We start from the raw sequence: 16,440 nt of genomic DNA on the forward strand, positions 1-16,440 counted from the left end.
AATGAGGATGCAAGTTGTCATTTTAAAATTATGTGTTCAGGTTTCAATTAAAAAGTGCCAGACAGAATGAAACGGTGGATATTGGAACAATTAATTTGCTTGCCGCAACAATTCCCCTGTGACGATGCAAGATTTGGCAATGTATAGTTCTGCCTTGTAAATAACATGGGAGGAAATGTCTTTGTTTTACAGATGATGACTATTCATTCAGATTACATTGCTTCAATGCACATTTTCAAAGCACTTTGGGACATCTGCACTAATGCTGCCAATAGAATAGGTTAGTACACAAATTACTATTTGGAAAATTAAAGTGGATGAAATAATTGTACTTGATTCATGTCATATCAGTCCAAAAAAACCATAGCACTGGTATCTTTTTGGGGAGGATGGGAATGATGGGTAAATGCTATAGATTGCCGTGAATCCATAGCTCCTGAGTGATAAATATAACAAATTGAACTTTATTTATACTCCTGGATTCAGTTTAAAAGAAGGTTAGGTAAATGTTAAAAACAGTAATCGAGAAGGTTTTGGGATGGTCTGGAAGATTTGAGCAGGCACTGAGGCCAATGGCCCTATGGCTGCCTCTTGCCCTGTAATCCTCTAAGTGACTTGCATTTGCCTGAACTATTTGTTTAACCAGACGTTACCATGTGATGCTGAATGGATAGTCCCCATTCTCTCCCACCCACCATCCCAGAACTTTGTTCAAGAGCAAGGAGTCATAAGAACTGGAATTTGATCCAGGAAATTAATTATATTGTATTTGAATTATATATACTTTGTATATGGAAATCATTTCCCCAGAGACCACGAATGGATCAGTTATGGAGTTGTTAAAGGGATGCAATTAAGGGATTGGTGAACTTGACTGAGTTGCTATGGCTAATAAAATGGCAGAGAAGGCTCAGTGAGCCAAGTAACCACCTCCGCAGAACTGCTGAAGCTTCCATTATCATGGCAGCGCTTGTACAAAAAGCATTGAAGGTTCTGATTCTTGGCACTAAAATATCGTTTGGATCTGTAGCTGAAAAACACGTCACTTGCTTGGTACATGATTGAACCACATGCCACAATAAATCTTTTAGTACAACTTGTATTCTAGCTTGCGTTTGTAGCCTGCAAATGCAAAATGGCAAATGGCTTCTAACTATTTTCCTAATTTCTGTTAGTTAAAGGTGGCACCAGTGAGTTCAAGGTTTGGACTCCAAGTCTCAAGGACATAGTTGGAGTCTTTCTCAACTTAGGGGCACAGTTCGGCACTTTGTTTCCATTGAAGCACCTTCAGCCAGACTTCATCGAAGAGGATATATTGTAAGTTGCTAAATTCTGTTGAGAGTTGAGCTGGCGTTTGTTTTCAAAGTCTTTGTTTTCTTTCGAAGTCCCTGTTGTGTCTCCAGATCTGTTATTTTTTTTTCTCCCCATCTTGCCTGCAGATGGTGAATTTTCCTGATATACCCTTGTTGCATCTATTTGGTAATTTGTAGCAGAAAAATCACGTGAAACTAAACTTTTCGCAGTGCAAAGTTTTCATTATTTAAAAGTTAAGTCAGTGGTACCTGGAACGCTAAGATTAATAATTGTATCATTTGTTTCTGTTTCTAGATCTGGCCTGCAAAATAATAAAAAAGATTATCCAAAGGATAATGTGTCAGCCTCTGAGAGGGATCCCGTCTTCAGCTCTCTGCCAGAATTTGGCATTAAGAATGTTGTAAAGGTAAATCTGTCTCTATGTTCATTAAATTAATAGAGAGCATCCATCTCCATGAATATTTACTCCAATTCACTGGCACTAATTAGACCCATTTCCTTTTTCACTGCAATAAAATTAGTCTGTCTGTTATTTTCCCACTTGTTTTTTTTTAATGCTCCTTAATGGATGAGTGAAATCTTGTTTTCTTCCACCCTGGGGAAATGGTATGTAAACTAACTCTACTTTTGTGAGGTTTTAAGCAGAAAAACAAGTTAGACTTGTACTAAAATAGGGATATGCAAAGACTGCAGCTTATGAAATTGTCTTCAAATTAGTAACTAACGGTCAAACTAGCTTCAGATGAAAGCATGATCTGAGGGAACACACAATCCCAAGTCAGAGATCTGTTATTCGGTGTTTAATCATGGATAATTTGCTTGCAGAGGGGCTAATAAGGAAATTCAAATGAAGACGATGTCTTCTGGCAGTTTAAAATCTTTCATGCTTTGTTGAGCTTGCTGTTCTCTGGAGTAACATGTCTGTTTTTTTTAATTCCATTAGTTTCTCCTGCTTTGTACTTCCATTTGCCCTGAAGCGTATTCTGATAAAGAATTAGTGTTGCTGATCAGCTTGTTGGGCAGAATCAGCCTTGAACTGGAATTGCAGCTGACTCCTTTGAAAGATTTTCAGTGTTTGCTGGACAATCTTCTTAACAATGTCAGGCAATGGAGCTCAAAGGTAAGAATGGGTTTAGTGAAAGATGTAATTTATCGGCTATGCATGAAAATAAAGCTATTTTATCAACATAAAAATTATTTGGATAAAGAAATATTATTTCACTTTGGTCCATTACATTCAAGCATTCCTGGATCTGGTTCTGTCCTGCACAGATTAAATTCTGTCTGAGGACAAAGTATTTCTTAGCTGTAACTGGAGGAAAACATCCCCTTACTCCCCTGTGATTTATTTTTTGCTGTGCTGCTTAATTAAGCAACAGTGGTGTCACATCACTTCCTCTTTGGTGTTAATTGAAAGTGGTTTTTTAAAAAACTTTATCAGAGTTACAAAGCCTGAGCTCAGAATGTGGATACGGGCAATCCCCTAATCCAGCTCCTTGCCTGCTCCAAAAAACAATTCAAATTGAATCCAATTTATGGTCCCCACAAGAGAGAGACGTACCAGATCCAGGCATTACATCTGGCCTCGCGCTCATGTGGATCCAGACATACTGGTAACTATATTGATGCTTCATATGTGATGCTTCAGCACTACATTGTGCAGGGTTCTTCCAGCTCACAGAGTGCAAAAAGCAACCTTCACTTTATCATGAAGAGTTTTTAAAAATAAATTTAGATTACCCAATTATTTTTTCCAATTAAGGGCCAATTTAGTGTGACCAATCCACCTACTCTGCACATTTTTGGGTTGTGGGGGCGAAACCCACGCAGACACGGGGAGAATGTGCAAATTACACACTAACAGTGAACCAGAGCCGGGATCGAACCTGGGACCTCAGCGCCGTGATGCAGCTGTGCTAACCACTAGGCCACCATGCTGCCCTTATCCCGAAGAGTTTAAACTTTAATCTTATTAATCACAAGCCTGATAATGTATGTGTTACCTGCTCCCCATAATGTCTTCCTTAATTGCATTTATTTTATTTTTTTAAATGTTTTTTTCAATTGAGGGGCAATTTAGCGTGGCCAATTCACCTACTCTGCACATCATTTTGGGTTGTGGGGGTGAGACTCACGCAGACATAGAACAGTTCAGCACAGAACATGGGAAGAATGTCCTTCATTGCATTTATCCGTACATAACATTTTATGTCTTGTGCAAGACTAGATTAATCTGCCCATCCATTGGCTGAAATGTACAATGTACTGCTGGAGAACAAATCAAAGATTAATGTGTTGCTTATTTTTACAAAACTGGGTTATTCCAGTTCATTATGTTATGTTGATCAAGGAGAATACTATATGCAATTGTTATGTGCAAATTAGCAAAAGGAGCAATCACTTATTCAGTATACATTTTTTACGTTTAGTTAATGGAGAATTGCATTACCTGATTAAGAAATCCACAATTGGGAGGGAGGGGTAGGGGAAAAGATAGAGTTGGAGCAGATTGATAGGGTGAGTGGACAAAACCTAACTTGCTAAAATGGTTCTTGGCAGCAAGAATCTTCCGTGGTGGCATCATGAGAGAATAATATTTTCGAATGGGTGAGCTTGACATGTGCCAGTTTTGAAAAATGCAATTCTAGAGTTCTAGTTCTTATATGGTAGAAGCAGGATAAGTGTGGCTTTACAGAAGGCAGTGCTAAACTCTTATATCTTGTATCATATTATGCTGGTTGTTTATCACTCCTTGACATTTCATGGCATCATCATCGCTGAATTCTCCTCTATCGACGTTCTGTGGGTTGCCATTGACCAGAAACCAAACTGGGCTAGTCACATAAATACTGTGTCTACAAGAGCAGGTTGGAGGCTACGTATCCCACAGCGGGGAACTCCCTGGACTCCCCAATGCCTGTCCACCATCGGCGCCTGTCCACCATCGACAAGGCACACGTTGGGAGCGTGGTGGAATGCTCTCCACTTGCCTGGATGAATGCCGCTCCAATAATACTGAAGGAAGTCAATACCATCCAAGGCAAAGCAGTCTGCTTGATTGGCACCCCATCCACAAACATTCACCCCCTCCACACTGACACACAGTGGTAGCAGTGTGCACCATCTGCAAGATGCACTGCAGAAGCTCACAAAGACTCCTTCAACACCACCTTTCAAACCCACAACCACCCGTCTCGATGGACCAGAGCAACAGGCTCATGGGAGCACCTCCACCTGGACGTTCCCCTCCAAGACGTTCACCATTTTGACTTGGAAATATATCGCTTATTCTTTCACTGTCGCTTGGTCAAAATCCAGCAACTCCCTGAAATAGTGGGTGTATCGACACCATGTGGACTTCAGCGGGTCAAGAGGCAGGTCACCAGCACCGTGTCAAGAGCAATTAGGGATGGGCAATAAATGCAGGCCTTGCCAGCTATGCCCGCATCCCTCAACTGCATTTTTTTAAAGTTTCAAAGTTCTGAGGTGTTCTACTGTGTTGGAAGTGCAACAAAGATGCCCAAAATGATTTAACATGTTCTCTTTGGGACGATGGTCCGTTGCTATTGAATTTCAGTATGCAAAGAAAAATAGCTTAGTTCGAATGGAGGTCATGACTATATACAGCTTTCAAGTCATCAAGTATTAATTGTAATGCAGGCTTATTTCACAACAGCTAATCCTCTTGTAAAATTGTCCATTGGTGTGTCTTCATAATTTTCAAAAACCCTGAGCGTGCACCATATCACCCCTAAGTATTCTACTGTATCGACTGAACAACATGTACACCAGTGAGTGTTGAGAAGCAGCAAAACCTATGGAGGCATATAGATAACCTGGCACTTCAAAGCTGCTGATTCATAATTACTGCCTGGAAAGCATTCTGTGTCAAAGTATAAGCTCTAAATTGTTTTGCACAAGTTTGCAAGTAAATATTTTTAACTTTAATTTGTTACAAAGTCTCGCTTCATCTAGTTATCTTGGAAGAACTGGTGTTATGAAAGATGATGGGGAATAATTCTTTTTGCTTGGGCTAGGTAATGTTTGTTAGATATTAGGGGCAGCACGGTGGCGCAGTGGTAACACTGCAGTCTCATTGCGCCGAGGTCCCAGGTTCGATCCTGGCTCTGGGTCACTGTCAGTGTGGAGTTTGCACATTCTCCCCGTGTTTGCGTGGGTTTCTCCCCCACAACCCAAAGGTGTGCAGGGTAGGTGGATTGAACACGTTAAATTGCCCCTGAATTGGAAAAATGAATTGGGCACTCTAAAATTAAAAAGAAAATGTTTGTTAGATATTTGTAAAATAAATTGACTGGTGCCTGTGCTGCTTAGTGTCTTTGCATGTGGTTTTGACAAGTTATCTTGATTTTAAAACAGATGTTCGAGCTCTGCATGATTCTGAGTGACTTATCAGAACATCATCATAATCTTTTGTACCTGGTTCAGCAGCTGCCAGATTTTTCTACACGTGGAAGGTAATGCATGGTGCTTCACATCGACATCGTTGGTTCTGTCTCAGCATGATAGCAATTGGTAGTGTTTCTGAATTGGACTCCAAGCCTGCTGCCCCCTCAACCCATGAGACCCCAGGAGAAAGCAACCAGGGAACTGGTCAGATCCTCTAACCATGTCTGTTGTGCTTTTTAATTGGTTTCCAAAAAAGCTGGTGCTGGTCTCCCAATATTTCTGTGGCACATCATTGTCACAACAGTTAGGAACTGGAGTAGTCCATCGGGTCCCTTGATCCTGTATGGCCACCGTTTAATTAAATTGTGGCTTGATTTGCATTTCCTTTTCTGTTACCCACATTGGTTTTGTAAGCTCAATGTTTTAATCTCCAACCGTAGGCTTCTGACGAATTGTAGCAAAATGCTCAGGTTGTAGTGGGTGTGTTGGATAGATGATGAGCTCCCAGATCTCTGAGCTGCTTCCTCCTCAGGCCAACATGGTTGATTATTTTTTTTTAAAAATTGCCCCTTAATTGGAAAAACTGATATGGGTACTCGAAAAAATGTTTTTTTTAAACACCTGTTCTAAGTGGTTTCCCCCTTACTTTGAACTTGTGTCTGCAGGTTCTAGATTCCTTAAGCAAAGGAAACGTCTTGCTTGTGTCTACCCTGTCTATCCCTTTAAATATTTTTTGGGTTTCAATGAGGCCACTTCTCATCAGAATTCTAGAGAATACAGGCCCTGTTTCCTGAATTTCTCTTCGTAGGACAGTCAGCCATGCCGAACAGGTGAATCTTTGTTGCACTCCCTCTATGGCAATGATATTCTTTGACTAAAACAGCACATAATACACCACGTGCAGTCTAAACCAGATTCTATGCAGTTGAAGCGGGACTTTACTGCTGTTGTCTACAAAATTCAGATACTTCGACCAGCTTATTATTCAAACATTTTACCCAGGTGCCCTTACTTGCGAGATGAACAAAGGACAGACTCAAGTTAATAATTCAACCCACATTTATTTTAAAACACAATCAAACCGTTATCCCTGATATTACCCCAACTATAGTATGACTTAAAATTCTTAATACGACCCGTGCCGATGAACTTGATTCAGCTGTAGGTCCAATTCTGAGTCTTGGTTGTCTCAGCGCCTTCGTCTGCGAAGGTGGGTCTCGCATGCTGCTTCCTTTTCTCCTCTGATCTGCCATGGAGTCTCCACCACTGCTTCTGCATCGATGGGGAGGGAACTGGTGGTCGATTTTTAAATCCCTTTTCGCACTTTGGCAGAAAGTTGTCTGGCTCTCCGCCAATGAGGTCTCTAATTGGGAGTTGCGACACCCAATGTAGTTGCTGATTGTAACTCTGTAGGACACTGGGAACCTACCCCCAGGGGTAAGTTTCCAGGTGTATTGCCCGCACGTAACCTTACTCCATATATGGTAGCGGCGGGAAATCTGGGTGCCAGAAAGTCTCGCTTCATCTGGGCAATCCACAACAGATAATCCATTTGAATGGACCGATTATCTCCTGATATCCTGTTTACAGGGTAGGACCAGACTTGTCCTGACTGTCTGTCTCTGTTCAAGTGTATTCAAGCTCTGCTGTTCAGATTCCCATCAGGCCTGCTGGTGGGCTGCCTGTGGCTGTGATTTAAAATGTCCAATTCTTAAGAATCCAATTATTTATCGGACCTAAAATTCAGGTTGTTTATTTTACCACACTGCTCTTGTACCCAAATATTCTTGTGATTAAAGACTAACATATCATTAGCCTTCCTAATTGCTTGCTGCACCCATTAGCCTTCCTAATTGCTTGCTGCACCTGCATGAAAGCATGCCATGCCTTATTGATGAGGACATGCAGGTCCCTTTCTACATCTGCATTTTCTAATCTCTCACCTTTTAAGAAATGCTCTGTACATCTCTTCCTCCTGTTATGGGCCACGGCTTAGAAACTCCAAAGTGTATTATGAAGTTCACCTGATCTATAACTTTCATGTTGAATTTGGAGATGAGCACAAGAGCCTTTAACTTCAGGTGTGATTCATCAGACTTCCGTGGCACTTTTATCAAAACAAAGCTTATTATAAGAATGTAGTTAACATTTGTAAAACACAAGCAAGAATTTATCAATTATAAACAAATAAAACATCTCCAGTAATCTATGTATATAACTCTAATGAATCCCCCTCAGCTGTTCCAATTCAATACAAAATCTAATAAAACCAAAACCCCTTCCCAGGGCGTGGCCCAGCACACTGTAACCTCACTTGAATGGGACTGGTCCTTTCCCTGAGATTCTGGTCCAGTTTCCAACTACCAGAACTCCTTGCGGAAAACAACTCTAGCTTTAAGTTTACCAAGGCAGTTTGCCATACTTGATGTGCTTCCAGTTCACTGGAACAGCTTTAAATAAAACAAAGAAAAAAGGGAAACATCCTGCAGCTTAACACAGTGCTTCTTTTTCTGCAGTCCAAACCAACAAAACAAAATTAACCCTAAACCCACTCTCACCTGCCAGCCACATCCCAGCTCCACCCACAAATGACATCACTGAAGCTGTGCTGCAAGCCATGTGGTAAAGAAAACCTTTCTTAAAGGGACACTCACGTGACACTCCTACCAAAGTAGGTATCTTCACATTTTCTATGTGATATTCCATCTGCCACTCACCAAGTCTGTCCAAATTCCCCCTTGAAACCATTTAGCATCTTCCTCCCAGCACACATTGCCACCTAACATTGTGTCATCCACGAAATTGGAAATATCACATTTGGTCCCCACATCCGAATCATTGATATATATTGTAGTACGGGTACTTTCACAAAGATAGTCCTTTGTTATGCTGTTATGACTACTTACATTGGTTTAAAACAGTTCACTCATACCCTGTTCAGTCAATAAAAATGACAATTTTGGGGGGAAAACAATGGTGTGTGTAATTGTACAGGGCCAGAATTCTTAAAATTGTAGTAATTTGTAATTTAATGGGCTATAATTATATTTTTCTAGACAACTAAGAAGGCACCTTAGCTTAGTGATAATTTCAAAGCTTCTGGACAACGGATGCATATATGTACCAAAGGATCCAGATTTGAAGGTAGGAGGCAAGTTTTATTTTGTCAACCATATATAGATGTGGATAGAAGTAGTGTATGTAGCGGCAGCACGATGGCACAGTGGGTTAACCCTGCTGCCTCACGGCGCCGAGGTCCCAGGTTCGATCCCGGCTCTGGGTCACTCGCTGTCAGTGTGGAGTTTGCACATTCTCCCCGTGTTTGCATGGGTTTCGCCCCCACAACACAAAGATGTGCAGGGTAGGTGAATTGGCCACGTTAAATTGCCCCTTAATTGGAAAAAATGAATTGGGTTCTCTGAATTTCTTTTAAAAAATGTAACTACTTGAGTTGCACACTCCATATTTAAAAAAAATATTTTTTTGAATGCTGAAATGGGCCATAAACTGGGGAAAATCTTAAGCAGCAGAAGAACGTGCATTGTGAAGAAAGATGTATGAAACTTGAACAAGTTGATAAGTTTGGGAGGAAGAATGTGAGAAGATATACAAATACCTTGAGTGGAGGAGCAATGAGGCTTGGGGGTTCAGACAGACAAATATTTGAAAGTGAAAAGTTGATTAAGCTACATTAGAAAATATAGCACATCGAAGAATTGCAAGTATTTGCAATGTTTACTCAATTATCGGTTAGGCTGCGGCACACTGCTGTATCCAGTTTTGAATGCCTTACTTTTGAACGGTCTTCAGCAGTCTCAAAGGTTCTGAATGGATTCACCTACATGATGCCTGGGCTGTGGGTGGGGTTTGGTGGTATGGTGTCGGCGATCGAGTGTGGTGGCTATAGTTTTGAGAAACTAGAGTAGAGAAACTGGCTGTTCAATGGAGCACATAAAGATGAGAAGAAATTGATAGAGCTGTTGATAATTTTAAAGGGGGATTAATAAGGGGGAATGGGTAAGTAGAGACATAAATTTAATCAGCACAATGGGTGAGTTGACATCGATGGCTTAACAGTTGCTGTTTCGATACTAAATGCATTTTTGGAGCCAGTTGTTCCTGCAAAATTCCATAATGGTCTTTTAAATGTTTCAAATATTCTTTTTAAAAGAGACTGAGAGAAGATGGTTAGTTGTTAGGATCTCGGCACAGATAGCCAGCTGTCTACTTCAGAATTCTGATTCTGTAAGCTTAGGTTGCGCATTAAGTATTAACATTTTCTTGATGGATGAGGGAAGTGCTTTTGCTCATGGTTACAGAAAAGGTAAGTCAGGGCCCTCTGGAACATAGACATGAGGAGACTTGCAGTGGACTTATGCAAACGTGAATTAAAGTGCTTTGTAAAAAATGAGCATCTCTGATCCTACAGATTGCATGTAGGAAAACGTAGCTCATCTATTCATTTTTTAAAAATCTATGTTCCCATATGTCATGGCATCCATTGTTGCTTAATTGATACCAGAGGCTTTACCTGCGTTTTTCTACCATAGGTCAGGAAGTGTTTGCTCCCTTTCTGTGGAGAATTTCCTGATGGTCTCTAGTTTGCCCCAAAGTAATTCAAATCTGTGCGCCTCAGATTACACTTTGGGTGGACTGCTGAGAAAGAATAAAATGTAACTTTGTGAATGAAGATTAGGGCAGCACGGTAGCACTGTGGCTTCACAGCACCAGGGTCTCGGGTTCGATTCCCTGCTGGGTCACTGTCTGCGGAGTTTCCACGTTCTCCCCTTGTCTGTGTGGGTTTCCTTCGGGTGCTCCGGTTTCCTCCCACAGTCCAAATACGTGCAGGTTAGGTGGATTGGCCATTCTAAATTGCCCTTTGTGTCCAAAAAGGGTAGATGGGGTTATTGGGTTATGGGGATAGGGTGGAAGTGAGGGCTTAAGTGGGTTGGTGCAGACTCGATGGGCTGAATGGCCTCCTTCTGCATTTATGTTCTTATGTTCTAGTGGAATTTATGCACAGTGCAATAAAATCCCCAAATGACATTTTAAGCAGCATATGTGTGTGTTCATTTTCCTATCTTCAGATCTCTAATCTGTGTCGGTTCTTGTACATGATGAAACCATCCTCTTTGTTAAAGACTATTCAAGAGATGAGTAAATCTGAACAGCAGGGAGAGCGAAAGGCGATTACAGAACTTGATCAGCAGGTATTGCTTAACAATTTCACTGAGTTTTACAATACAGCTTCATCGAGGACTTTGGGACTGGGAGGGTTTTGGTGGTAACATGACATAATTACAAGGATATAATGTTTGAGAACAATGGATATTTTTGTATAACATGCAACATGCCTTCAGATAGATTGAATGCCTTAATTTAGGGCAAATTCAACAAATATACTAGATAGTTTCAAATTCCTAGGGGTGCACAACTCCAAAAATATGTCCTAGTTCACCCACTTCGACGCTGCCACCAAGAAAGCACAACAGCGCCTATACTTCCTCAGGAAACTAAGGAAATTCTGCATGTCCATAAGAACATAAGAACTAGGAGCAGGAGTAGGCCATCTGGCCCCTCGAGCCTGCTCCGCCATTCAATTAGATCATGGCTGATCTTTTGTGGACTCAGCTCCACTTTCCGGCCCGAACACCATAACCCTTAATCCCTTTATTCTTCAAAAAACTATCTATCTTTACCTTAAAAACATGTAATGAAGGAGCCTCAACTGCTTCACTGGGCAAGGAATTCCATAGATTCACAACCCTTTGGGTGAAGAAGTTCCTCCTAAACTCAGTCCTAAATCTACTTCCCCTTATTTTGAGGCTATGTCCCCTAGTTCTGCTGTCACCCGCCAGTGGAAACAACCTGCCCGCATCTATCCTATCTATTCCCTTCATAATTTTAAATGTTTCTATATTAACCCTTTCCACATTAACCCTTACCAACGATGCACCATAGAAAGCATGCTATCTGGCTGCATCACAGCCTGGTATGGCAACTGCTCGGCCCAGGACCGCATGAAACTTCTGAGAGTCGTGAACATCGCCCAGTCCGTCACACAAATCTGCCTCCCATCCATTGACTCCATCTACACCTCCCGCTGCCTGGGGAAAGCGGGCAGCAGAATCAAAGACCCCTCCCATCCGGCTTACTCACTCTTCCAACTTCTTTCATCGGGCAGATGCAGAAGTCTGAGAACACGCATGAAAAGACTCAAAAAACAGCTTCTTCCCTGCTGTTACCAGACTCCTAAATGACCCTCTTATGGACTGACCTCATTAACACTACACTCTGTATGCTTCATCCGATGCTGGTGCTTATGTAGTTACATTGTATACCTTGTGTTGCCCTATTATGTATTTGTTTTTATTCCCTTTTCTTGCCATGTACTTAATGATCTGTTGAGCTGCTCGCAGAAAAATACTTTTCACTGTACCTCGGTACACATGACAGTAAACAAACCCAATCCAATCCAGATAAAAGTAAATTACTGCGGATGCTGGAATCTGAAACCAAAAGAGAAAATGCTGGAAAATCTCAGCAGGTCTGGCAGCATCTGTAGGGAAAGAAAAGAGCTAACGTTTCGAGTCCAGATGACCCTTTGTCAAAGCTATAAGACAGAGAAAGTGGGAAATATTTATACTGTGGAGTGAGAATGAATGATGAGTCAGAGCCACAGAAACCCATGGAAACGGGGTGCTAACAGCCACAGAAACCAGGGGAAAGAGTACTAATGTCAGTCCCCAGAGAGAACAAAAGGTGTGAAAGGCCAAACAGCAGAGAAACTAACATCAGATGGTAAACTGTGACAGATGTAGATCTGGGGGAAGCAAAGGGGAGAAAGGATAAGGAAAGGTGGATATGATGGGAGAGGGGGGGGGGGGGGGGTGTTAAATACACTACGCCGTTGCAGGCTCTTGAATGCAATGCTGTAAGAACTTGAGACTTGTGTTAGACTCAAAAAAGCATAGACGCAGATCAAGCTTTGAATTCGGTTCATAGGATTTATTAAAGGTTGTAAAACGACCTGGGGACCGAGTCTGTCTTACCCTTGTGTGTGAGACCAAATTCCTCTGCGCGTCCCACTATTCTACAGCCTAGCCCTTATCTAACAAGTAATGTTTATTTAAGACCCCTGAAGATCTCCATGGTGAAGCTATTGCCCTTAAGATCCGAGGAGTCTCCTATGACCTTTAGAATCGGTAATAGACCCCGATGTTCGCTAGCTGGCGACTCATCATTTGGGGAGGAATTTATGGCTTCTAATTCCTTTCCTCCGATAATGGCTACTGCCAGCAACTTGGATTCTTATGAAAACAAGGTCAGTCTCTCTCATCACCGTACCTGGCCATGAGGCCCCAAGTAACTACTTATTGTGAACCTAGAAGTTGCCCCAACCCATTTAACTTAATACAAAGGATAATTGGTCACCACTCCTAATTCCTAGAATATTTTATAATTTTATAATCTAAGTTTATTAGATTATAATATTAATTATACTTGAGGTTATACAAAGTGCGTCCTTAACATAGTGTGTATCTATGATTACCATTTATAAAGGTTATACAGAGTGAATTCAAAATGTAAATGTATGACATCAATCACAGTTCACAATGTGACCGTCTACACCACTCCCTACATGTGTTTTAGTTAATACATAGTGTCAAATAATAATGATAGCTAAAACTTCTGTCATTACAAGTTAACCATATAGTGTTACAGAATCCACGACGGAGTCGAAAGTACTTACTACTTTGTAACACTTATAAGACAGATCATTATGCTCGCATCTGTGTATCTACTCCTGATTTCTGATATCACAACCCTCTGCTAATTACTGTTTCTGCTGACTGAAAAAGTAGGACAATCCAGTTGCCGTGATGGATTAACACACCTGCGATAATTGTCTGTCCTTCGTTTGCCTGGTCCCAGGCCTTGAATCAATGGAAGTCATAAACAGCCTTTTGGTTGAATGAAAGTCTCGTTCAGCTAGGCCATTGGGATAATATGTATCCTGCAAACTCTGCAGGTTCTGTTATCTCAAGCGGAGGCCCCTGTCTGTTGCCTCTAAGTTAGGGACACTGGCCAACCAGATGGATGATGCTGAGACAAAAGCTGATTGAAGTTTCTGTCCTCATGCCTTCTGAAGGCAAATAGAACAACACCTGTTTACTGAGGAACCAATGTCATTTGGCCTGGAGCTGCTCCTGAGGTGAGTAGAGCAGATAAGAGGGGCCAGCCGCCTTGGGTTATGTCTGGTTTGTAAGTTTTGTCCAAAATGAAGTTCCGCTGAATTAACAGACAATCTGTTCTGACCAACACAAAATGGGGGAACAATCCAAGATGGAGGAAACCCCAAATTTCCAATCCTTCACTTGGTAAACTTGGCCAAATGTCTGTTTTATTGATTCTGAGCTGCAAGTTGAGTGTCGCTGTAATATACTACTGCAACTTAAAAATATATTTGAAAGCAGCAAAAAACAGAAAAATGCTGGAAATACTGGAGTCTTAAAGTGTCCATGGAGAGAGAGAAAAACCGTCCATGACCCTTCATCAGGACTGACATTGGTTATTTTCCAAACTTGTTTTTCTTAATTACAAATTTAAAGTACCCAATAATTTTTTTCCCCAATTGAAGAGCAATTTAGCGTGGCCAATCCACCTAACCTGCCCATCTTTGGGTTATGCGGGTGAAACCCACGCAGACACAGGGAGAATGTGCAAACTCCACACGGACCCAGGGCCGGGATTCGAACCCGCAGTCCCAGTACTAACCACTGCGCCGCATGCCGCCCTTGATACTTTACAAACATAGAACATAGAACATAGAACAGTACAGCACAGAACAGGCCCTTCGGCCCTCGATGTTGTGCCGAGCAATGATCACCCTACTTAAACCCACGTAACCCGTATACCCGTAACCCAACAAACTTAACTGTCTTGTGAAAATACTTCATTGGATACCATTTTTTACAGTAACTTTTACTCAGGAACAGGACATAGATCTGTGACATTTTGTTGGAAAGTGCTCATTAGGGAAATTTTAAACATCTGTAACAAGGAATTTCTTATGCACCAATGACAACGGGGAGGTGCAGGTTGGGATGGTTTGGGAAGCGCTAAAGGCAGTGGTTAGAGGGGAGCTGATATCTATTCGGGCGCACAGGGAGAGTGGTCGAGAGGGAGAGGCTAGTGGAGGAGATGGTCAGGGTGGATAGGAGGTATGCAGACACCCCGGAGGAGGGGCTTTTGAGGAAGCGGCGCAGTCTCCAGACGGAGTTCGACATTTTAACCACCCGTAAGGCGGAAGCGCAGTGGAGGAGGGCACAGGGGGCGGTGTATGAGCACGGGGAGAAGGCAAGTCAGATGTTGGCTCACCAGCTCCAGAAGCGGGAGGCAGCTAGAGAAATTGGGGGAGCCTGGATGCAGGTGGGAACTTATTGCGGGGTGGAAAGGACATCAATGGGGTGTTCCGATCCTTTTATGAGGGGCTGTACCGGGCGGTATCCCCCGGGGAAGCAGGCGGGATGGACTGCTTTTTGGATAAGCTAGAGTTCCCAAGAGTAGGGGACGAGCGGGTGGAGGGTTTGGGGGCCCCGATCGAGTTGGAGGAGCTGGTGGAGGCAGTGGGGAGCATGCAGACGGAAAGCGCCGGGGCCTGACGGGTTCCCGGTGGAATTTTATAAGAAATTTTCAGATTTGCTGGGCCCGCTGCTGGTGAGGACACTGAATGAGGCTGGGGGGGTGGGGGGGGGGGGGTGGGGGGGGGGGGGGGGTGGGGGGGGGGGGTGGGGGGGGGGGGGGGGGGGGGGTGGGGGGGGGGGGGGGTGGGGGGGGGGGGTGGGGGGGGGGGGGGGGGGGGGGGGCTCTGCCCCCGACGATGTCCAGGGCAATTATCTCTTTACTCCTGAAGCGAGACAAGGACCCCCTTCAGTGTGGGTCTTATAGGCCGATCTCGCTCCTTAACGTAGATGTCAAGTTGTTGGCAAAGGTGCTGTCCAGGAGGGTGGAGGATGTGGTCCCCACGGTGATTCATGAAGACCAAACGGGGTTTGTGAAGGGGAGACAATTGAATGCCAACGTGCGGAGGCTCCTTAACGTCATGACGATGGCGCCAGTGGCTGGGGAGTCAGAAATAGTGGCGTCCATGGATGCGGGAAAAGCTTTTGATAGGGTGGAGTGGAGTTATCTGTGGGAGGTGTTGCGGAGGTTTGGGTTTGGTGAGGGGTTCAACAGCTGGGTGAGGTTGTTGTACAGCTCCCCGGTGGCGAGTGTGGTGACGAATGGGAGGAGGTCGGCGGACTTTCGGCTTTCTAGGGGGATGAGGCAGGGGTGCCCCTTGTCTCCCCTGCTCTTCGCGTTAGCATTTGAGCCCTGAGGGACTCGAAGAGTTGTAGGGGGATTGTGCCCGGGGGGGGGGGGGGGGGGGGGGGGGGGTAGGAGCACCAGTTGTCGCTGTATGCAGATGATCTGCTGCTGTATGTCGCGGACCCGGCTGAGGGTTTTTTCAGAAGGGTGAATAAGTCGATTCTGGAGTTTGTGTGGGCACGGAAGGCCCCGAGAGGGAGGGTATTTTTGGAGCGAAGAAGGGAGGTAGGGAGCCTAGCACTGCCCAACCTGTGTGGGTATTATTAGGCGGCGAACGTGGCGATGATTCGCAGGTGGGTGACGGAAGGGGAGGGTGACGCATGGAAGAGATTGGAGGTAGCGTCCTGT

The 16,440-nt window shown here is 43.4% G+C and overlaps 1 protein-coding gene across 1 annotated transcript in view; it reads left to right on the forward strand.

Moving 5' to 3' along the window:
* slf2 (SMC5-SMC6 complex localization factor 2) overlaps window positions 1–16,440 on the forward strand; it is an 82,458-nt gene that overhangs the window by 49,338 nt on the left and 16,680 nt on the right. The window contains exons 10-16 of the mRNA XM_038821459.1: window positions 193–280; window positions 1,176–1,317; window positions 1,609–1,720; window positions 2,258–2,434; window positions 5,692–5,789; window positions 8,778–8,865; window positions 10,809–10,931. Coding sequence (XP_038677387.1) covers window positions 193–280; window positions 1,176–1,317; window positions 1,609–1,720; window positions 2,258–2,434; window positions 5,692–5,789; window positions 8,778–8,865; window positions 10,809–10,931 — 828 coding nt within the window. The remainder of the gene's footprint in view (window positions 1–192; window positions 281–1,175; window positions 1,318–1,608; window positions 1,721–2,257; window positions 2,435–5,691; window positions 5,790–8,777; window positions 8,866–10,808; window positions 10,932–16,440) is intronic.

Source organism: Scyliorhinus canicula, chromosome 16, assembly GCF_902713615.1.
Source record: "Scyliorhinus canicula chromosome 16, sScyCan1.1, whole genome shotgun sequence".
Taxonomy (NCBI): Eukaryota; Metazoa; Chordata; class Chondrichthyes; order Carcharhiniformes; family Scyliorhinidae; genus Scyliorhinus; species Scyliorhinus canicula.